The 21,274-nt window shown below is 38.2% G+C and overlaps 1 protein-coding gene across 2 annotated transcripts; it reads left to right on the forward strand.

Annotated features, from left to right (window-relative positions):
• The first annotated feature begins 874 nt into the window (after positions 1 to 874).
• BNIP2 (BCL2/adenovirus E1B 19kDa interacting protein 2) lies at positions 875 to 21,062 on the forward strand. Of its 2 annotated transcripts, XM_014944589.1 has the most exons (12): positions 875 to 1,012; positions 5,125 to 5,262; positions 5,765 to 5,896; positions 6,625 to 6,692; positions 7,814 to 7,981; positions 9,853 to 10,029; positions 10,673 to 10,775; positions 11,067 to 11,198; positions 11,750 to 11,836; positions 11,988 to 12,086; positions 13,519 to 13,554; positions 16,195 to 21,062. In XM_014944589.1, exons 3-12 carry the CDS (start codon positions 5,847 to 5,849, stop codon positions 16,241 to 16,243), a joined length of 969 nt encoding a protein of 322 aa, XP_014800075.1. In that variant the 5' UTR covers positions 875 to 1,012; positions 5,125 to 5,262; positions 5,765 to 5,846; the 3' UTR covers positions 16,244 to 21,062. The 2 variants fall into 2 exon arrangements, with proteins under 2 accessions (XP_014800075.1, XP_014800076.1); XM_014944590.1 differs by lacking the exon at positions 13,519 to 13,554.
• Positions 21,063 to 21,274: the final 212 nt, after the last annotated feature.

The raw sequence follows: 21,274 nt of genomic DNA on the forward strand, positions 1-21,274 counted from the left end.
GTTTTCCTGCATTCATTTTGTGCCCCCTTATCTCACTTCTCCACATCTGTCACATGTATTCCAAGTTCCTTCAGTACCCTGTAATAAAACAAACTTTGTTGCTATTGTTGCATCGTTTACCTTTGGGCAAAAGATCAGCTGCGAGTGATTAGCTGTGATCAAGTTAGCAGCTGTATGTTATAACCACGTGTTAGTGGCAAGTTCGAAACCTCAGCAAAAACTTTCCTTCCATCTTGATTTCCTCCTCCTAGTAACGTTGACTACCATTACCAGTTTTAAGTATGTGAAAAAGATGAAAATGAGATTTACCTAACTTCCTTTGCTTCTGTTGTTCATATGTAGTATCACGGCATTATATCGTATCACTGAATACTGGTATTATCTGTCCTCTTTTTCCTCATGGAGAAGGTTCCGCTCTTGTTTCTGACATCGATCTCGTACTTCCCTGAGCACCTGAAGAATCACAGCACACTGGCCTAGCACGCAGAACTCTGTGACCGGACTCTCTACTTTCCATTCAGTGTCGCGTTTATCGCCGCCCGGGACTCTGCCCTCTAACATTCTCGCGACAAGCGGCCGTCCCGGCGGGGGAGGGAGATCGGTGTCCAGGGACACCGGCGGCGCCGGTCGTTACCTCTCCCCGAGCGCTGCCCGGGCCAGGCTCCCCGCCCCGGGGACGAGCGGGACCGCCGCCCTTCCCGCCGCCGCCTTCGCCTCAGAGCGGCGCGAGCCTCGCCTCAACACGGCGCGAGCCCCGTCCCGCGCGCCTGCGAGGAGGGAGTGCGCACGCGCCCGCTGCCCGGCGCGAGGGCTGGCAGCAGCGTCGTTCTGCGCACGTGCGTGAGCACTGCCCGCCCCCCCCGCGGAGGGGGGCGGTCACGTGAGTCTGGCGGCGTATGCGCTTCCGGGTGAGCCGGGGCGCGCGGCGGAGCGGGCCGTTTCCGCGGCGGCGGCGCGGGCGAGGCCGCGGCCCGTCCCGTTCCCTCCCCCCGCTCCGTCCGTCTCCCGCCAGGTACGGCCGCGCGGGGGGCGGTAGCGGCCAGCCGTGGCCGCGGGCGGGTTGTGCGGGCGCAGGGCGGGGCCGCGGGCCATCGGGCGCTGGGGCCCAGTCAGGAGCCTACGGAGGCCGTACTGGGGCCTGAGAGCCGCTGCCAGGCCGCGCCGGTGACGGGCCCGGCGGGCGCAGGGGGACGGTGAGCGGGGAACAGCCTGGGCCGCCCCGCTTGGGGCTGCGGCCCCGCTCGGCCCATCTGGGCGCTTCCTCCGCCGGTCTCGCCCTGCCCCGCCTCTGGTGGGCGCTGGGAGCGGCGGAGGGAAGAGTTGGGAGCGCGTAGATGTTATACTTAAACATCTTTCCCCTGCCCCGCTGGGGTCGTCGCATCAGGGTGGTGTAAACCTCAGCCTTGTTTTCACTTCTGAGGCTGAGATTTGTCTGCAGTTATGCACGCTCTTTCCCCCCTTTTCTCTCCTGTGGCTCAGTGATGAGTGGGATGTGTCGGTGGAATAACCATTTCCCTATGTAGGTTTAGCAAATGCACGGCATAGAGCTATGTTGCAGAAGTTCGAGTTGCTTTCTAGTGCCTTTAATTTTAGTTCTACCTGATTTCTAGCTGCTAATGTAATAGACTGAGTAGTATTCGAGTATTTCTGGATAACTTGTATGCATATTTCAGTCTTATGAAGGAGTATTGATTGTGTTTAGGCAAGGTATAAATTCTTTTTGACTGTTGCCTGACAAGTTAGTATTTACCTTTAAATGAATCTGTGATTCTGAAATGCAGATTCTTCCGTTGCTATGCATACGGAGTCTCAAGTAGTGTTCTTGGAGATGAAAGGCAGAGTGCCTTCAAAAGTCTTCTCTCTTAGCTGACTGATTTCTCTGTACTTTGATGCTGAAAGAAGAGAGTAAAAGGAGATGTAGAATTAGCTTGTTATTAATTAAAGTTTTTGCCTCACTTTGGAAACTTGCAGTGATAAAATTTGGCTGTCTGTCTTCAGATTTGGGAAATGTTTTCTGGGGTTATGGCTAGTGTGGCCACATTCTAAAAGCCAATGAGGTTATGAAAACATTTAGAAATTATAGTAAGCTGCACCAAGTGGATGTGTGTAGCAGAAAATATATATGATCCTTACTTTTGGTTTGCTGTAAAATCAAACATGAAAAGTACTCTTAGAGGCACATCTTTAATTCCTGGAACTTGGAATTCACTTAACTAATGTGCAGTTAATGTTTCTGTTGAAATGGTGAAGACAGAAAGTAGAAAAAGGTAGAGGTTTTTTGAAGTTATTTCAACTGTCTAAGACTGGAACAGTTTGCTATTCTTTGCTAATCATGTCTATAGTTCAATAGTGTGCTCATCATTGCAATTGTCTTGCAAAATAAACTTTGTACTTTCTTTATTTCGAGTGCTGAGTTGCTGATCAAGGGCTGAAAATAGGGCTTTGTGTTGGATGGGCAGATATGACCATATAAATGCATGAGTCTTATTTGTGCATTCTTCTGAGAACCCAAGGTTGAAAATGTAAAAAGTAATGTTTGCAAGGGGTCTTTATCTTCATGAGTCAAACGATCTCATGCATTCTGATGTCTTTTTTTCTTTTTTGAAGTATCTGGGACAGATTAGAGTCTGAGTTTAGGTGTAAACTAGACTTTAAAAAACATCAGTTTATAATAGGCTTCTGAATTCTGTTGTATTTAATATTCCAGCATCTACCAACTAAACCAGCTTGGTATTAATGAGAGAACTCTGTGAATTATCTATTTTTTCCAGGAAAATGGATAGTCTTTTCTCAGGAAAAGTAATATTCTTCAGATGTGAACTTAAGCAAGTTTAACCTGGTGTTCTGGAAATGGAAATCAGTTCGTTAGTTGTAGTGGAAGAGTATTAGGGGGGGTATTAGTGACATGTCCCCTTACAATATTGCAAAAAGAACAAAGGTATGACAACTTGCTTGTTGAGATACTTAAAAGTATAAAGAGCGTTGTTGAGCACCAAAGTCCAGTGGTTCCAGTAAGAGAGGAGAACCACATGGCAATCCTGCATCTGGATGTTTTTTGATGTGTTGAAATTTCTGACCTTTAGATAGCGTCCAATCTCCCAATTCCATTTCTTTGAGTAAAATGGAAGATAATGAGCAATGGGGGGTAAAAATGATCAGGCTTGCTGTTCTCAGAAAACATAACTTTTTGAGCTGGCCTTGAAGAGTGCTAGGATCAGGTAGAAATTAATTGCTTCTGTTTCTTCTATGTGCCTAATAAATACTTGCATTATTACAATATATTACATTTTTCAAGTTAAGCTTTTACGTCTTTGATTTACAGCTGAATTAAAGAGACTTTGGCATAGTAAAAACAGAAGATGTCAGCACAACTACAGCAGCTGTAGGAATACTATTCTAAACTCTGCTTTAATTCATATAAGCAGAAACAGATTCCCCCCAGCTTTGTAAGCATTTATATTACTGATGTAAAATTATTTAGTAGTTACCTTTAAAGTCAGCACTATTTCTAATTCTCCTGAGAAGATTACCCTTCCTCCTTAATTTCTCATTCTTCTAGTTGACAAATGATAGTGCTTTTGTATGTGAGACTTTAAGTCAAAACCTCCAAAACAACTACTTAGTCTGCATATTAAGTAGGGTGCTGAAAACCTAAATTCAAGCTTATCTGATGTTGAGCGTGGAACGCGCCTTGTAAGTTGTTCGCAATTGTACTGTGCGGTATTTAGTGAATGACTGCTTTCAAATCTACCCTAGTAAGTTCCTGATAAGGATTCTGTAAAAAATGTGAGAAGTATTTTGTAAAAGTGCCTTAAACTTTGATTACAGCATGAGTAACTTTTAAACCGTGCCTGTCTTAGTGTATCAGGTTTATCTCAGTGCTACAAAATGCATGCAGGTCAGAATTGCTGTTCTACATTTGAAATTAATAGCTGTTACTTGGTGTTTGATATTTTTCAAAAGCGTGATGAGAACACTGTTCAAATCTTAGAGCAAAACCCTGCTTTAAACTGTCTTGTGAGAACTGTCTTGTGAATGCAGTGCAGGAGAGCTGACAAGTAGCATCTTATAGCCACCAGCGCAGTGATAGCGTTGGTTTGTGGTGGTGCTATTTTTTTGGGGTGGTTTTATTTTTATGTTATCAGTTTAGATTTTGTTATAGGTTTAGTGTCTGTTTGCAGTGAACTGCGCATTTGCATCGGGTGGTCTGTTCCATACTGCTTCTCTTGACTGCGTGTAGGGTCCCTTGTGAAAGCTCTCGTGCTTCATCTCAGTGTTCTGAAACAGATGCATAAAGAATTCTGCCCATATTCACTGTTACTATTGATCACAATATGATCTTATCTCCAAACAAAGATTTAAAATTCCTTGTTGCAAGTGGTCGGCTGGTTAGTACTCGGGAGAGACTGTATGCTGAGAATATCAACATCTTAATGAGAGGATGCGTTTCATGAGGAAAGTCATATGATTCAAGCGGCAAATAACTACCCTGAAGAGCATATTAGTCAAAAAGGACAAATAGAGGGGAGAGCTGGGAGGGACAATTCCTGGGGGCAACTTCTTGGAGATTTTGTGCACAGGCACATACTGCCAGCAGCTGAGTGGTGCAGGGACTGAGTGATTCAAACAAGGAATCTGATTCTCTCAAGAGGAAGCAGGTTGCTACCTTTTAGAAATTTTATTTCTATTTCCTGGATGAGGGAAGCAGGGAGATATCAGTAAAATAAGTTTAAATTTTGGTCATTAGTGTTTAATTTGTCTCTGGTACTGCAGTTTCACAAAAAAAATCAGTCTTTTAAATTTTTTTGATTAATCATCATGTGTAGTGTAGCTTTAAGCATTGCAGGACACTTTAAAATCAGTCTGTGGTTGTAATCAGGTCAGGAGAAGAGAAACTGAGATTTGACATGAAAGGTGATCCTGCAGAACAGTAAGTGTAACTTGTTTCTTTTTAGCCACATAAGCCAGAAAAACAATTTATTTTTTGATTAACAGTATGATTGCATTCACAGGTGTTCCGTATTCTTTGCATTTAAAAATATCATTCAGTTCCCTGTCTCAATTAGTGTTGATTTTCTTAACTTCTTCATTGATAAGTTTACATGTTTTCCTGCCACTCTTTAGAACCAACGCAACCAAGAGCTTCAACTGGCTTGGACTTGTATGTCGGCAGAATGGTTTATTATGTTGCATTACTGAGGATTCCTTGTTGCTGGTGATGGGTGAGCCTGAAAAAACGCGGCGTGACTTGCACATCACAGGGTGAGTTCTCTGAAAACACTTTCTGAAATGGTCATCTTCAAAGTGTTTGGTTTTTTAAGAACTGGGTTGTGTTTTAGATCTAATCATCCGGGGTGGTTCTCAAAATACGCACTTGCTTGATATCTCCTGTAGAATCTAGAGAGTTATCGGTTTTCCTACAGTTTGGAGTGAACTTTTAGGTTGTAATCCTAAATGATAGATCAGGTTGCTCAGGGCCTCGATTTTAACTGGGAGGTTGATCCTGCTTTAGCAGGGCATTGGACTACATGAGATCCCTTCCAACCTAAATTATTGTATGATAAACCATTCCACAAGCAGTTTTGTATGAAAAGGAAAAAAAAGAAGGGAAACAACCCATAATTTTTCCCCTGTTTTTTTGGTTTGTTTTGTTTTAATTTCTTTTCTGTTCTTATCACCTCAACTTGGTGATAAGTGAAGGATGTGTTGCAAGTATGGGAAGTATAATAGTATTGGACTAACATCTTCTGCTGTGTTCCTGCAGCTCTTCTTTAGCCCACTGTCCTGAAGACAAGAGGGTTCTGGCTGATTAGGAGTCTCTATTAGCAATTCAAGTTGGCTGGAGAATGGAAGGTGTTGAGTTTAAGGAAGAATGGCAAGATGAAGATTTTCCAAGGTTTTTATTTTTATTTTTTTAAAAGGAATTCAAATCAAATGCATAACACCCAGAATAAGCTACCTCTTTATCTTCCTGGTGAACTATCACTCAATAATAATGTTGAAGTGATTTCCCTTAAGATAGTAGCCTTGAACAGGTTTTGTGGCATATATCTTTATGGTCTGTAAAGAGAGCACTTTGTGTTGATCTGTAAGTTAAGTAATACAGGAATGCCACTCTTGAACTTTCCAGAGATAATAAAGTGAAAATTTCTGGTAATCTTTTGCAACTACATTGTTTGCATATTATTGCCAGTGTCCAAAGGCCCAAATATTTCATTAAGCAACATTTCTGAGCAAAGTTTTCAGTAGTTAGGACTGCTAGTGATGCTTGGGCCTGCAAAGAAACTAAAACAGCTGACTTCAGAGGCATTATATAATACATGACTAAACTACTTCTGCAATGTATTTAATGTCTCAAATTTTCTCAAGCAAGAATACGACAGGTTTTCTTAAGGATGACACATGCTGTAAAGGAATTTTCTGCTACTTTGATGCTGTGTTTACTGAAAGCTTGAACTTAGGCTATAAGTAGATTTAGTTCAGTACTATCCCACATTGTTGTTTGGTTGTTTGTTGGTTTTTTTTTAGCAGTGCATAGGCCTAAATATTTGGTATTTAGCTGGCTATTTTAAAAAGGAAAAAAAAAAAAAGGTTTGTAACAATTGTTTCCACTTTGTGTGCCAGGCCCCTGCCAGAGGATGATCCTGTTGAGTCAGATATATTGGCTGCAGCTGGAACAGAAGCTGAAGCTGGTAAGAACATTCCACTCCAGTCAAGCTGACTGCTTCCTACTTAGATGGCTGTTTTAAAGCTCCATTTTGCTTTAGGGTGGTTTTTGGTGGCTTTTTTTTAATCTGGGGTGTTTTGTTTGAGGAAACAGAATTCTAAATGACATTTTTGTGTGTGAAGGGTATTGTAAACATCTTGTTTAGAAAGAAAAGGGTTTTGGAATAAAATGTGAGACAGTTCATTCTCCCTGTGAACAGAGCTATCTGGGTAATACTAAAATAATAAATCAGTAATAATAAATTAATTATTGCACTCGCTTCCTGACATCTTAAAATTTTGGTTCATTATTTGGCTTCTGTGCATCAGTTAGGGCCCACCTTAGTTTCACTCCAAATTTCCGACCTTTGTGGCTGTTTAAGAATGTTGTCTGTCTGAATGGTCAGAGGGGAAGTAATACTGGGGTCTTTTTACATTTTTAAATTTTTTTGATCTTGTGTGTCTGCTTTCATTGTGGTATAACTAGTGCTGGATCAGTCATTTTATTTGCTGCTTTCAACTGCTGTCTAAATCACACAAGTATTTGTGTTGTGTCTCAAAGTGTGCTGTGTATTCACCTAATAGTTTCTTCAATTTTCTGGCCTCACTTTTCTGTCCTACTCTGTCAGTCTTTTTTTTTTTTTTTCAGCTTGTATATTCATTTTTATTTCTTCAAAGATGGTTATGATGTTACCAATACCTAACAAGGTGTAGGGACGTGAATCTATTGGATTATTTGCAGGATTTATTTAGTACAATATCTAGAACAACTTGTGGTACAAATTGATATAGCCAGCATGACTTATAGTTTCTTAGGTGGCGGCAGCGCTTCAGGTTTTTCTTCTGTAGGGAGTATGGTGGTCTGCCACTGTTGTCATCGTGTGTATGCAATCAGGTGAATTTAGAGCCTTGAGGACTTCAGAACTTTGACCTCCAAGTGCTGATCTTTTCACCCTGTGTTTAATTCTTATTCCAGATACATTATTTGGATTATGGTTATTAATTTACAATACGTTCCGAGGAAGTACTGAGCTCTTCTGTCTTGTTAATATGCTTATCTAAACTTTCTCTAGCTTTGAAAATAAATAATTTGCTTTTTTAAATACAGAGGTTAATGGAACCAAAGCGAGGAAGAAACTAACGGCTCCAGATATTAGCTTAACTTTGGATCACAGTGGGGAGTCTGTTTTGTCTGATGACTTGGATGAGAGTGGAGAGATCGATTTGGACAATTTAGACACTCCTTCAGAAAATAGCAATGAGTTTGAATGGGAAGGTATGTATATAGTTACTTTTTTCTGGTGCCCTAACAAATTTATATTTTCTTATGTGCAGGTCGATAGCTTTTCAGGTGGGAGATAACTACGACTCAATATTACAAGATGGAAAATACAAGGAGATTAATTAGATTAGAAATAGGCGCAAATCAGCTCGACTGATTAGTAAGCAGAGAGCATAATAGCTGTAAATCCAAATAAACTTAGGTGAATGTCATTAAATGCCTGTAAGACTCGAAATCCTCTGAAAAATCCTCTCTGTTGCAGTACTTTTTTGAGAACCAACCTGGGGAAAAAATATCAAAGGTGTTTTACATATATTATCAGCTTTAAATGGAGGTGAACCATATAAAGGGATATAGATTAATCGATTTCTGACTAGCTAATTTATAATTGCAAGCCTTTGTACTTAAAGAGCACTGAATGATATTTTTTTTAAATATGGAGTAACACCTGATCTCATATCTTACTGTGGTGAGAATGGCAAATGGTCAGTAGCCTAACAGTTTGCATGCTTTCCGCGTTGACTGGAAGTGGTGGAAGAGCCTCTATTTTGTGTCGGGGAGTTCTGAAATTGCTTGATAGGAAGTTAACTTAGCTATTGCCACACTAGTAATGGTCTTAACTGTTGAATAGAGGTTTCATCTTACTCTTATAGGCAAAACCTGGAGATTCTAAGAAATCTTGAGGTAAAAAGTTCTCTGTAGGAGTTAAAGCTGAAGTTTTAAACCTGCAGTTTAATTATGCTTAAAGTCCCTTTTATGTAAGCCAAGAACTGTTATTGTTGTGTCAAACAGTTGGAAGTCTAACTTCTGTAAACTTCCTGACTTAAGAATGTTTCTAAAAAGTAAAAATGTAAACTCAATTTTTTTTCTTATTTATTCTGGAAATAAAATAATTCCTGAGTAAACAGGGAGCTCTCTTTTCACTGTTATGTATGAAACACTACCTGTTCTTCGTTCTGTGTTGGCTTATAAATGGAGAAAGAAACACACTTTAGAATAAGGGTTTGGGTTTTTTGAAGTAGCTAAAGACATACTGCAGGTAAAGGTTTTATAACAGAGACTGTGGGTTTACCTGTGTAAAAGGATTTTCATCATTTTAGTGAAGAAGAATTGGTATGTAGGGTTAGTTTTGCAATAATGTGAAGGAAATGTTCCGGGTGTTTGTGCCTTGTTTTTAAAAATGGCTGAAAAGGGTTTCTGTCTTTTCTTCCTTTAATGCTGCTGCCTTCATTTTCCTGGAAGGATAGTTTCAATTAACAGCTTTGTCTTGGGAACAGACAACTAACTTGCAGTAGGTTTTTCTCGCTTTGGGTAAGGTCTATGCAACAAAGTCAAGAATCGTAATTTAATTGGAGCAAATTGTTTTACAGATTGCTGTCAGCACAAATTTCATATGTATTGATTGCACACACATGAATTAGATTTAATTTCTAATAGATTTGCCTGCATGCCTGCTTGCGAGGTACTGTCAATGTTTTAAATCATGCTTTTATGTAAATCTGTGATCAAGCAACCTGTGTAATTATCATTGGAGTTAACCACTTTGTCTATTTTGGTGAGAATCATCACAATCTGTGCTTTGAAAGCCTGTAATTAAATAGGCTTCCTACATAAATGGAAATTTGTGATATACTTTAACATAGAATATTATATTCAGTGGATAACTGCCAACACAGTATTTTGATAAAATATATGACACCTATGAGATCGTATTTTGTAATGACTAAAGGATCTAAGTCAGCTGATATATTTGGCTAAAGAATATTAAAATAGATTAAATAGCAAAGTGGTTAACCTGTGTTTTAATTGATTATCACTGTACATAGTATTCATAATGGATCTTGAACGTGTTTTAACTTTGGCAGATGATCTTCCAAAACCAAAAACTACTGATGTAATTAGGAAAGGATCACTTACTGAATACACTGCAGCAGAGGAGAAAGATAATGATCGACGCTGGCGAATGTTTAGGATTGGAGAACAGGACCATAGGGTGGACATGAAGGCAATTGAACCCTATAAAAAAGTGATCAGTCATGGTGGTAAGAATTGGTGATGTGCTGAGAACTGTTGAGACACTACTTCTTTAAGCTGAGTTGGGGTGACCCAGGAAGAGCTTTTGCATAAAGACTTATGAGATGATTCATTGTTGCAGTATTAAGGCATATGGTTGATTTAATATTTTTTCCCTGTTAAACTAAAGTTCCAAAATATATCTCAGTAGCTTCACTGAAACGTGTACACATATGTAATAAGATGTACTTATCTGTTCTACAGTGCCAGTACTATAATTTTTTTGTTTTAAGGGTGTTAAAAGCATGAACTGTAGATCTACTAAAGCATAAATGAATTGAATGACTTTTCCCGACAGTCTGTGGAGTGTAGGTTGGAAGAAAAGTAAACTGTAGAAAATGTTATTAAATATGCTTAGATTCTACACTGAAATGTTGTAGGTACATACAGCATTTGATTTGCAGCAACTTCAGCTATTTCTTTAGAAGTAGACAAACTTGAAAACAAAATCCTACAGTTTTCTGTAACTGTATGAATCCCTATAGAATAGATATTTATAAAACTCTTCAAGGTAAATAATGAAAAAGCTTACTGAATGTGCTTGACTTTGTGTACATGTAGTCAATGTATAGTCACCTTTGTCGCTACTCCTGCTTTTTTCTTTGTTTTTAGGTTATTATGGTGACGGGTTAAATGCCATTGTTGTGTTTGCTGTTTGCTTTATGCCTGAAAGCAGCCAGCCTAACTACAGATACCTAATGGACAATCTATTTAAGTAAGTCGTTATCTGCTTCTGAACACTGTCTTAATTTCCCATTGTGAAACTTAGTGTCTTAATGTAAGGGCAATTGCTCCTCTCTTTTTTTTTTTATGAAGCTTTTTATGTTTCAGGTGAGGGAAAGATAATAAATAGGAAAGCAAGTACATCCGCATCCAGGCGAAGGAAAAAAACGTTTGCTCAACACTGTTGCCAAGTCTATATTTTTAAATATATTTGAGCACTGCTAGGAATTACTTTAATATCCACAGATCTTCACTTGAAAGTTTTTTTTGCTTGTCTCTGCAGGTATGTAATTGGCACTTTAGAGCTGTTAGTAGCAGAGAACTATATGATAGTTTACCTGAATGGTGCAACAACACGGAGAAAAATGCCAAGTTTAGGCTGGCTTAGGAAATGTTACCAGCAAATTGATAGAAGGTAAGAAGCTCTGCACTGTTTTCTTACAATATTCACTTGCTCAGTGATATGTGTGTTTAGGAAAAACTGCTGTTTAATGTGTTGTCTGGTATCTACTGGTTAAGATTTAATTAGGCAATTTACTTGGAGTATTGAAAACCTCTTCCTAAGCTAGACAAAGTGAAGCAATGCTCTAGGTATGCCTGGGGTTTTTGTTGCCTTTTTTAAGTGAAAATAGTAGTGTGAGAATATTGACTGTTACTGCGTAGACTGTCCTTAAAACTTCATGTATTAATATGATAAGGTAATAAGCAGGGTCCTTTATGAACCACTTCATCATGTTATTTCCTTGTCAATGTTGTCACACGGATACTCCATCTTAACTTTTGACTGTGGAGTTGTGTGGGTTTTTTTTAATTCTGGCGGATGGTAATTTCTAATAATGCAACATCAGAATATTAGGTTTATGTGACAGCTGTGCTTGCAAAACCAGACTTTCTATACATGAAAAAAAACCCTTGTCATGCTGCCTTTTTGTTCTAGTAATTATGTCCACTGTTTGAATTCTTTAGGTTAAGGAAAAATCTGAAATCATTAATCATAGTTCATCCTTCTTGGTTCATCAGAACACTTCTGGCCATCACAAAACCTTTTATTAGGTAATACTCCAGAGGTTATTCATTTTTTCTTTTTTTTTTTTTTTTTTAATAATCCTAAAACCTGTTTACTTTAAACTTCAAAAACTGTTTTAATATTGAGTTACTGAAAAAAATTAAGTTGTAACTGTACCCTGCATTTGTTCTTCCACAGCTCAAAATTCAGCCAAAAAATTAGGTATGTCTTTACCCTGGCAGAACTAGCTGAACTCATCCCCATGGAATACGTTGGCATCCCAGAATGCATAAAACAGTACGTTTTATTATTCAAACATGTTCTACACTGATCATGTTTTAGAACTGGTATATATTGTATTCAGTGATTGGTTTGAATGTAATTTGCATTTAATAAAATTTAACTAAACTTGGATCATTGCTATCTCTAGGAAGAATATCCATGTTCATGTTTGATAACATTGCTAACTACAGCTTGGTTTGCAGTAGCTTGGATAGTCAAAATGTTAATGTATAGGGATTTTCACAGATAGTGCTTACGTAATTACCGTGTTGCGGTGTGTGAATTAGTCTTCTAGAGAAAAGGCATCATTACAGTTGATCTACCCCTTAGTAAACTAAACTGGCTTGTGAGTGAGAAATTCTGGGCATGTTAATACTGAAAGTTACTTATAGTATCTTCAGTGTTCATGCTAAAATGTGCATCTAGTTGAGTGGTGAAATATCACTTGGGTTGGGATGTCATTTAAAAGTACTGCAGTGGAAAATTGCTAAATCCCTACCCATAATAGTTCTAAAGGTACTTTGGTGAGATGTGAAGGCAGCATCAATGTCCTCGTTTTCTCCTCTTCCTCCCCTCCAGATATAAATACCAACTTTAATGTCAGCACAACTCTGCTCTCAAATATGATGGTGATATTTTTGTGAATAGCATTTGTGGGTGCAGCAATAGAGTAGAAACCATAAACTTGGGTCTTAAAAAATGCGGGTGAAAATACTAACAATTCTGATGATAAACTGATCAGCCTATTAGAGGGTATAACATACAAAACCTATAGAGTATGCATCACAGTATGGGATCACACGCTGGGAACCCCATGCGGAAAGATGGCAAAGTCTCACAGTGTGGGCAGAAGGGCACATCTGTGTTGGAAAATCCACAGATCTCTCCCCGCTGCAAATAGCTGGTTATTGCAGTAAACATTCAGCTGGTATCAATTGCACAATTTAACTTTTTATGAAATAGAGAAAACACAGTTTTCTTGGGATGGGGAGGAAGGACATAACAATGCTTAAGCAGCCTTGTGCTATTTTTATAATATTTTTTTTAAATGGAGCTTTTGAAAGATATGTTATGAATATTCAGATTGTCATCACAAGTCTTGAAAGACTCCCTTCTGTATTGATGAACCTTTAAGTGCTTTGCAAAGGTTGAAATTGGTTGACTTATCTGGCTTCAAACTGTTATCAATACAAACTTCAAATTTTAGTGATAGATGTTAATACTGTACAAGAAGTTGTATTGAATTCATATGTTATGTCATAGTAACTAAATCTTAAAGTTTCTTGTTTAATGCTTATAAATGTTGGACATTTTTTTCTTAATTGCATCAGCTTCAAAACTTGGTATGTTTCTACAAACTGTATTGACACTAATACCAGTTTGCAGCTTCTGTTGAATTTGGCCTTCATATATTATATTTACTGAAATCAAACTTTTCCTCACCAAGGTATGAAGAAGAAAAGTTTAGAAAGAAACAGAAAAGGTATATTCATATTTTGATTAGGGCTGCATCTAGATAAGACAATTTGCACTGCAACTAACTCCCAGTTGATTGGCTTGCATAAAGGAATAAGCATTTGTAAATATAAACATGCACTAGTCACCAAGTTTTTATGCATTAAGGTAACTATACTGTCTGCAAGTACATCTATACAGTATCACCTAAAGGAACTCGCCCTGGATGTTCAAACAGATACTTGTGAATAGTCTCTGTTACTCCATGAGATGCTCACTTGTAAGGGGATACATGGATTCTCAACTGAATCCTCAAGAGGCAACAGTAGTGCTTCTGTATGAATCGATTAAATCGAGTTTCACTGTATCTAACAAGAAATGGTACCTGAAGAAAGAGCTGTTTTTAGGTGCTAAGCTGTAGCTATGCATCAGCAGAGATGCAACTCTGGAAGAAGTTCTAATATTGAATCTTGTATTTTGTCTTTTTTGGTATTCACTACCTTTTTAGTTATTAACTTGCACAGATGCAATCTGAATTAGTATTTTTAGTGCTGTTTGTATTTGCAGTGCCTATGTTCCTTGCTAATAAACATTGGATTTTCTTTTTTTTTTTTTTTAATTTTCAGTCTCCTGCTAACAGTTCAAGCTATTCCAGCAGCTGCTGAAACTTTTTGAATGGATATGTTACTTTTTCACTTGTATCACTAACAAATGTACTGAAAGGTTTTGCTACTAACTACTTTTTTTTAATTACTCTTCCTGTGTGTACATAACTATTGAGGGAGTTTTATTGTCTAAATTGGGTAACGGACAGAGAGGAACACTGAGATATTAAAATAAAAAGGAATTTAAATTCTTTCTCAAATCTAGCAGATAGAGCTAGTGACAAATGTTGAACATTCTCTAGGAATTAAGTGATAATCTTGCAGTATGTAACCAGAAGTGCTAAGCCTGTCAAATTTAAGAAGGCTTTTCAGTACATATTGAACAACAGTTCTGCTTAATTTTCTTTTTTTTTTCTCTGGCATGCATAATTTGCCCCAATTCTATCACAAGGCCCATTGTATTCAGGATGCAAACCTGAGACATTCAAACAGGAATGCAAAAACTTCTTAAAATCTCCCATATAACAAGCACTTTTTAGTGTCCTTGCTGGTATCATCACATGCTACCATGACTTCTCCAAAAATTAGTATGTTCCTAAGTGAAACTCATGTATAGAGGAGAGATCGTGGGTACTATGTGATACTGAGATTTAATCAGGTTGAAAGCAGTTGTAGGAGTTATTTATTATAATAGGGGGAAAGGAGATGTGTTGAAGTGTAGTTTCTAAATTTGTTGAGGACGGCAGTAGGAGTTCTTTGGCTATGTGTATGAGTTACTGGAAGCTAGAATATGATACACTTCTATGGATTTATATTGTCAGCTGTATGTTTATGCATAGCTTGTTTGCATTAGCTTACCGTATTTTCTTACACTTTCTGTGATTAGTCCTGTAAGTCATGTCAAAACGTGCTTTTCTAAGATAGAGCAGTGAGGACAGGGGTGAGTTGCAGCTGCACACTCTGCAGGCGAACAGGTATTCGACTAGGACTGCTGCTTCTAGAGAGCACTGCTCCAGACCTACTGGATGCTTATGTACTAGGTTCAGTTCTTACTGCTGCAAAAAAACCCACACAAAACTTGCCTCCCTTTTCTTAGGAGTTCATGGCCTAGAAGAGCTGTCATTGTTTTTATCATTTTGACAAACTGGCTGGTTATAATTTGAGAGACTGGACAGGTAGTTTAGACAATTAGGTTGTTAGAAGACAAACTTGGCCTTAGTCTCTCTCAATTTGGAACCGCTCTTGGTTTTAAAAGTAGTTTATCTCCATGCAAAACTTATTTTCCTGAAGATACAGTTAAGACTGTAGCTTACTCTGACTATAAAGAGGAAAAGTCTGTCTCATGCAGGACTATCAACCATCCACTGGCTTGTGCAAAGGAACATTTTGTTTGCTAAGGCCTAAGGCAGATAATAAAAAAAAAAACAAAAAAAACAAACCAAAAAATCCTCAACGCACAATCAAAGCAAGCAGCAGTTGTAGCAGCGGGATAGTGAATTTTTCTTGGGCAATTACGAGAGTTTAGATCTTAATAGAAAAAGTATTGCAATTGAGGAGAAGCTGCTTAACTTTTGTTGATTCAACTAGTGCTGTTACCTTCTTGGGTTAACTACTGTAACATTAAAGGTGATTCTCTGCTTGTTCTGCAGTATTTGACTTCATCAAAATAGCAATGCTTGACGGTATTGTCATGTTACCTGTAAACTTGTATTCCTGCTTGCATTCATTAATAAAAGCACAGAACCTGCTTTTTTTCTTCTGTGCAAAAGCGCTTACAGTTTTCAAATGCTTCCTTTCAAATGCTATAGTTATTTAAATGGTTTCTTAACAATTTTAATTAATTTCTAGGGGGAGGTAGGAAAAAATTTATTTATTTTTTAAAAGCATTGCTGTGACTGCATTCAATAAAAATCTTAATTTAATATTTATTTACTAAAACTTTTTCCATGTAAAGGCTTAGTGTTTTCCTGTTAAGATTAATAGTTTTTGCTTAATATACAAGCTATCAAACTAAACTATTTCTTAATGTGGTTTTAATTTTACCGCTTTTTTTTGCTAAGCAGAGTTGACCAAGAGCTGAATGGAAAACAAGAGCAGAAAAGTGAACAGTAAGTGTGGAGTCCAAACAAGACTGAAGAATATGCAGATGGAACGATGCTGGTTTTGCTCCATTTACGATGCATTCTCTGTGCGTGTATATATTCTATAACCTGTTGCAAGAGGTGCTTAAGTTCATTGGACTAGCACGTGATGGACTGCTTACTGCTGTATTGGTTTGTCTTGACTTTAATAGCTATGTTTGTGTAATCATCATTTTATACTGCTAAATGTCAAAGAACCCTATGTTTTCAGAGGATGTTCTTGCAATTGTTTATCTAAATGATGCATGTTCTTCAGTAAAATATTTATATACCTAAATGTTAAAGGAAAGAGATAATATATATTTTTATGACTGAGCAATATATTCTGTGTACCTGCTGAAGGAATTCATTTGCAGGTAGACAAGGCCATAAGTTACTTGTTATTGTATAAACCTGTTTTGCTGTAAATGGTCAAGTGCATTTCTTTGTTGTCACAGAAGCCTTAATTTTTTTGGATATTAGCAATCGCATAATGTAGTCTTTCACAAGTGTGGAGTTCCTTATTTTGTTCACATACCTAATAGAAGCAGTACTCATTTACCTCACTAGAGTGAGCTTGAGCTTTGGTGTCTTAGAGTCTGTTTTTCAGAATGCAGAACTGCAGTTCTATGAACTTTGGTCTGTTGGCCAAAGGGTTTAAGCCTAAGCCACAATAGAAGCTGAACTGTTTCAATGACTAGTGAGAGATCAGACCTTTCTCCAGTTGTGAATTTAGATTCTGCTTCAGTAAATCAAGGAAATGAGTTCATTGCAGTTCTTCCTGGATCGATGTCGGTTGTTACTGGTAGGAATTCTGGTCATGCTCAGGAGAGCTTGGGAGTTGTATAGATATTCTAGTCATAATATCAATTGTTCACAGAGGTGTGGGGAGTATTATGCTACCTGTGTCATCCTTGTAAGTGAAACATCCATTTCTAAAGCTCTTAGTTTGGCACATGATACCAGCACTAATTTCACTTAACAGCAAAAATTATTTAAAGGTTGTGGTGGGGTTTTTTTATCCCAACAACGGTAGTAAACTTCTGTCTATAAGAGGTGCCCTTGGACACATAACTAGTGCTTAAAGGTTTATCAAGGCAAAAATAATTCACTGCTTGGTATGTTGTAAAAGTTTGTAACATCTTTTGATAATCATTGCTATTTCCCTGTAAGGACAGGTGCATGAAAATAAATCCATTCAGGAGTTGAGCAATATAATATCGGAACAAATAAGTTAAATCTTTGCTTTATTTTTATTGCGCTCACAATTTTGTCTTGATGCCAAAAATACCAGTTCTCAAATGTATTAAAAGTTAGTGTTATACAGATCTCTTATTAAAAAAAAACAAAAAAACAAAAAAACAAAACGGAAAAGGTTGCATTCAACCAGATTACTACCTGACATTGATAAATCGCAGTCGAGGGTGCTCCATGGTCAAGACTTACTACCAATTAACAATTAATCTACTGTCTCTAATGATACGTGTATAGACTCTGAGAGCATATTCTTGTCAGATGAGGGCAAATTGCCCATGTCTTGTCTCTGGGAGTTTAATTTTGCAATTCGAGACTTTCATCTCAAGATCTAGGTACTTTTGTTATAGTAGTTTCTGTATCACAGTTTCAAAGAGATAAATGTTCAGGATGTTCTCTTTCAGCAGACAGTGCTGATTTCAAGTTGCCTTGTATCCGTTTCATCAGGTTTGGATCTTGCTCTGAGAGCAGAACACAAACATGAAGCAGTTTCTTTGGGGCTGCTTCAGTTTTGATGTTGACGCAGGTTATTGTAAAGTTCCAGTCGGTAAATTGGCCACTTAGAGCCTTTCTACTTCTGATCCTTTACAGAGCACTGTGTATGAACATGCAAACCTGTAAACCTTTCTGATTTTTACTGACTCTGTGTGGGTCCTGAGCTGGATACTAAGCATTCTGATCATCTCATTTCAAATTTTTACTGATTTTAAAAAAGTATTCTTCTCAGTAAAATCATATTCTTAGTGGAAGGATTGCAGTTCTATATGTCTCGTTGCTTCCTGTGCATATAGTGCAGCATAGAGTAGCGGGTCCTCTGTATAGGCCATATTATCAAATGATGGGATTCTTACTGTTCTTCCTGGTGGCTGAGGGATTCTGCTGTTCCATGCTGCAGCACCTAACGGTTTATTTCTGTAGTATAAGTTTTTGTGAATGAATATACAGCACGACAGTCCTTCAGTCCCTAAAGATACGCAGCTTGAGAAACAGATGTACTAAAGAATGAGGCCCCTCTGACCTTTTACAGCTCATCATTTAATGGTGAGGTGGATGTTTACAAAAAGCAAAGAGGTCCCAAAGTTATCTTGAACACAAGTGGGTAACTTCTTGTTAGACTTACCTTTTTCTAAATCTATAAAATAACTTAATATATTATAGTATTTAAAAACATGAGAAGTTGGAAAGTCATACTTTAATAAAAGTTACTTCAAAACCTGAATCACTTTGTGATAAGATAGAGCATGTAGGGAATTCACCTTTCAATGGCACTTCCTTCTAAAAGTAAAGCTCATGTGGCTAGAATAGTTTGAGCCCTGTCAAGGAAGGATAATTACATGAGTCACCAATTTACCTTAGATTTGGAGGTCTCACCGGTCTTTTTATATATATACATACATATATATATATATATGTGGTAATAAACCATTAGGGATCTTTTGTTATTACTGTGTGCAACTGAAATAGAGATGTTTGGGCCAGTGGCCTCTCTTGTGTGTGGATGTGACATTTTGTCAGCTGGATTTCTACAGCAGGATAAGTGTTTAGAAGTGGCAAAGATATTTTGGAGAAAGTGTCATTAAAAACTGCTGTGAGCAGACTCTAGATGGCTTGAATGCTCCTGACGTTCTGTGTAGCGTGGCAAAGCCATGTTCTGTTGGAAAGGAACAGAGAGGGATGTATGAGGGTTTAGTGGTGAAGCAGATTGAAATCTTTGATGTTCTGGGATGTTAAAAAGGAGGATATTTTTTGTTCCAAAAGGCTTAGAACATGTTAGAATCATATGTAACCTTGTTCATAACAATGCAGTTTAGCATATTTTTCTCCTCTCTTTTCAGTGAACAAGTGAAGAATAGTACTTCTTACTGTGAGGAACTTTGTACTGAGAAACAGTAGTTATATTCTGAATTGCAGACAATTAGTTTATAGCCTGTGTCTGTTGGCATGTTTCAGCAGGTTTGTTGCATCACGCACTTTAATGCTCTAATGACAGCTTAAACCCTTTCAAAAGTTAATTTGTGCCAGACTTCCAGATGAGATTATATGTTGGTGGCAATGGAGTCTTTTATGAAATGATCTTGAAGTGTGTCATAGGGCGGAGAGGGCAGCTTTGGTGCCCTGTCAGATGTCGGCTTCACTGATGTCATCTACTGAAATGACTGTAGTTCACAGAAAATAATGGAACTGCATAGTTCAGTAAAGTGCCCGTTCACAAAGTCTGTCTCAAAGAAGTTTCTTGGTGAAAGTGTATTTCTTCCAGTGTCAAATTTGTGTCTGTGTATCCTATGGATTTATACAATATTTATTATGTAGAAAGATGGCATAAATGCATCTCTTATCAAACGCTGTTGTCTTTGGAGATGACTTTAATTCTCAAGTCATTCTGTTTTCCCTCAGAAAAGTCTCCTATGAGGAGCAGAGGGGAGAGGGATAATAGCTTGCCTGCTTCTTCTAACTGCAAAAGTCTTACAAAGCTTTCGGTGAAAATTCTTATTCAGTCCTTGTGGATGCAGGTCATTCTGGAGAGGATTTGTTTCACCGACTGGTTGTCAGAGACACTTGAATAAGTGCTTTAATGATACTTTTGAGGATACCTGGTTTTAGTCAGGGTAGCACTCTGAAATTTAAGGAATATTTAAATATTCATATTCTGAAAGACAGATTTTTCAGCTTTCCTAGCTTCAAAATTTTAAGTTGAAATACATCGTGTCCCTTATCACATCTTGTTCCCTGTATTGCACTAACAGGAAGAAGGGCAGTAGTGAAGAGGCTGCAGTCGTGTTACAGGTTTTCATCCTTCCCTTCAAGCACGACCAAGAGCAGTGAAATTAATTTTGCAAAGTGGACTGCCCAGATAACTGATTGAAACATACAGATGTTTTTTTTATTATTTTTTTTCAGTATTGAAAATGATCTGAGAGGAAGTTGCTGGAGTGTCTTCAAAAAGTCCTTATCTTACCATGCTCCTTACTGTAGCTTGCTCAGCTGCTAGTTAATATTTATGACATGGAATTCCAGGTTAACAATTAAAAAAAATATTTCTAGAAGACAGATGTTTATTTTCCCCATGGCTCTGCAGTGATTCTTATTCAGTCATCTGCATGAAGGCTTTTATTAAGAAGAGCTGGAGTAGTGGGGTGCTCTGCCAGTTCAGTGGTAGATAGAAGGGTCAGAGGTTGCTAATTAGGATCAGTAAATGTTAATATGTGTGATATGGGAAAGATGCAGTATTTAATAAAGTGAAGCTGCAGTAGTCACGTGAAAACTTAAGTTGTGAATCCTAGATGATACAACTGGTTTCAGTTGACTGTTCCTCTCAGATGTGACCGTTTTCCTTTGCCCCTTTGCCATAAAGTGATGTTAAGTACAAGACACTTCACCTACCTCTTCAGAATGTTATCATCCTTCCTTTTTAAATAAGCTTGTTTTCTGTTTGCATTCCACGGTGTCACCGAGTAATGTGATAAACACGTTTCTGAATGTGCTAGCTGTTAATATTTACGGGAAACTTTTTAATTGGGGAATGAAAAAATAAATGCTATATGCGATAAATACCTTTGGAAAAGGCCTGAATGTTTTGTTTTGCTGCTGAGGAGTACGCTGACAAGGGGAGAGTCTTTTGTGGTCGCAGGCACCGCCAGGAGAGCGCGTTTGGTTCTCGGAGCCCTGGCGGTGTCAAATCCAGCGCTTATTCCCGAGCTCCCGCGGACCCCCCGCCCGGGCCCGGGCTGGCAGCGGGGCCGCCCCGGGGGCGGGACCGGGACGTACCGGC

This window comes from Calidris pugnax, unplaced genomic scaffold (assembly GCF_001431845.1).
Source record: "Calidris pugnax isolate Ruff unplaced genomic scaffold, ASM143184v1 scaffold70, whole genome shotgun sequence".
Lineage (NCBI taxonomy): Eukaryota > Metazoa > Chordata > Aves > Charadriiformes > Scolopacidae > Calidris > Calidris pugnax.

Coding starts and splice junctions, on each gene's coding strand:
- BNIP2 (XM_014944589.1), top strand. CDS start 5,847: ATGGAAGGTGTTGAGTTTAAGGAAGAATGGCAAGATGAAGATTTTCCA. Junction 7,982..9,852: donor CAATGAGTTTGAATGGGAAG/GTATGTATATAG, acceptor TAACTTTGGCAG/ATGATCTTCCAAAACCAAAA. Junction 11,837..11,987: donor ATCACAAAACCTTTTATTAG/GTAATACTCCAG, acceptor GTTCTTCCACAG/CTCAAAATTCAGCCAAAAAA.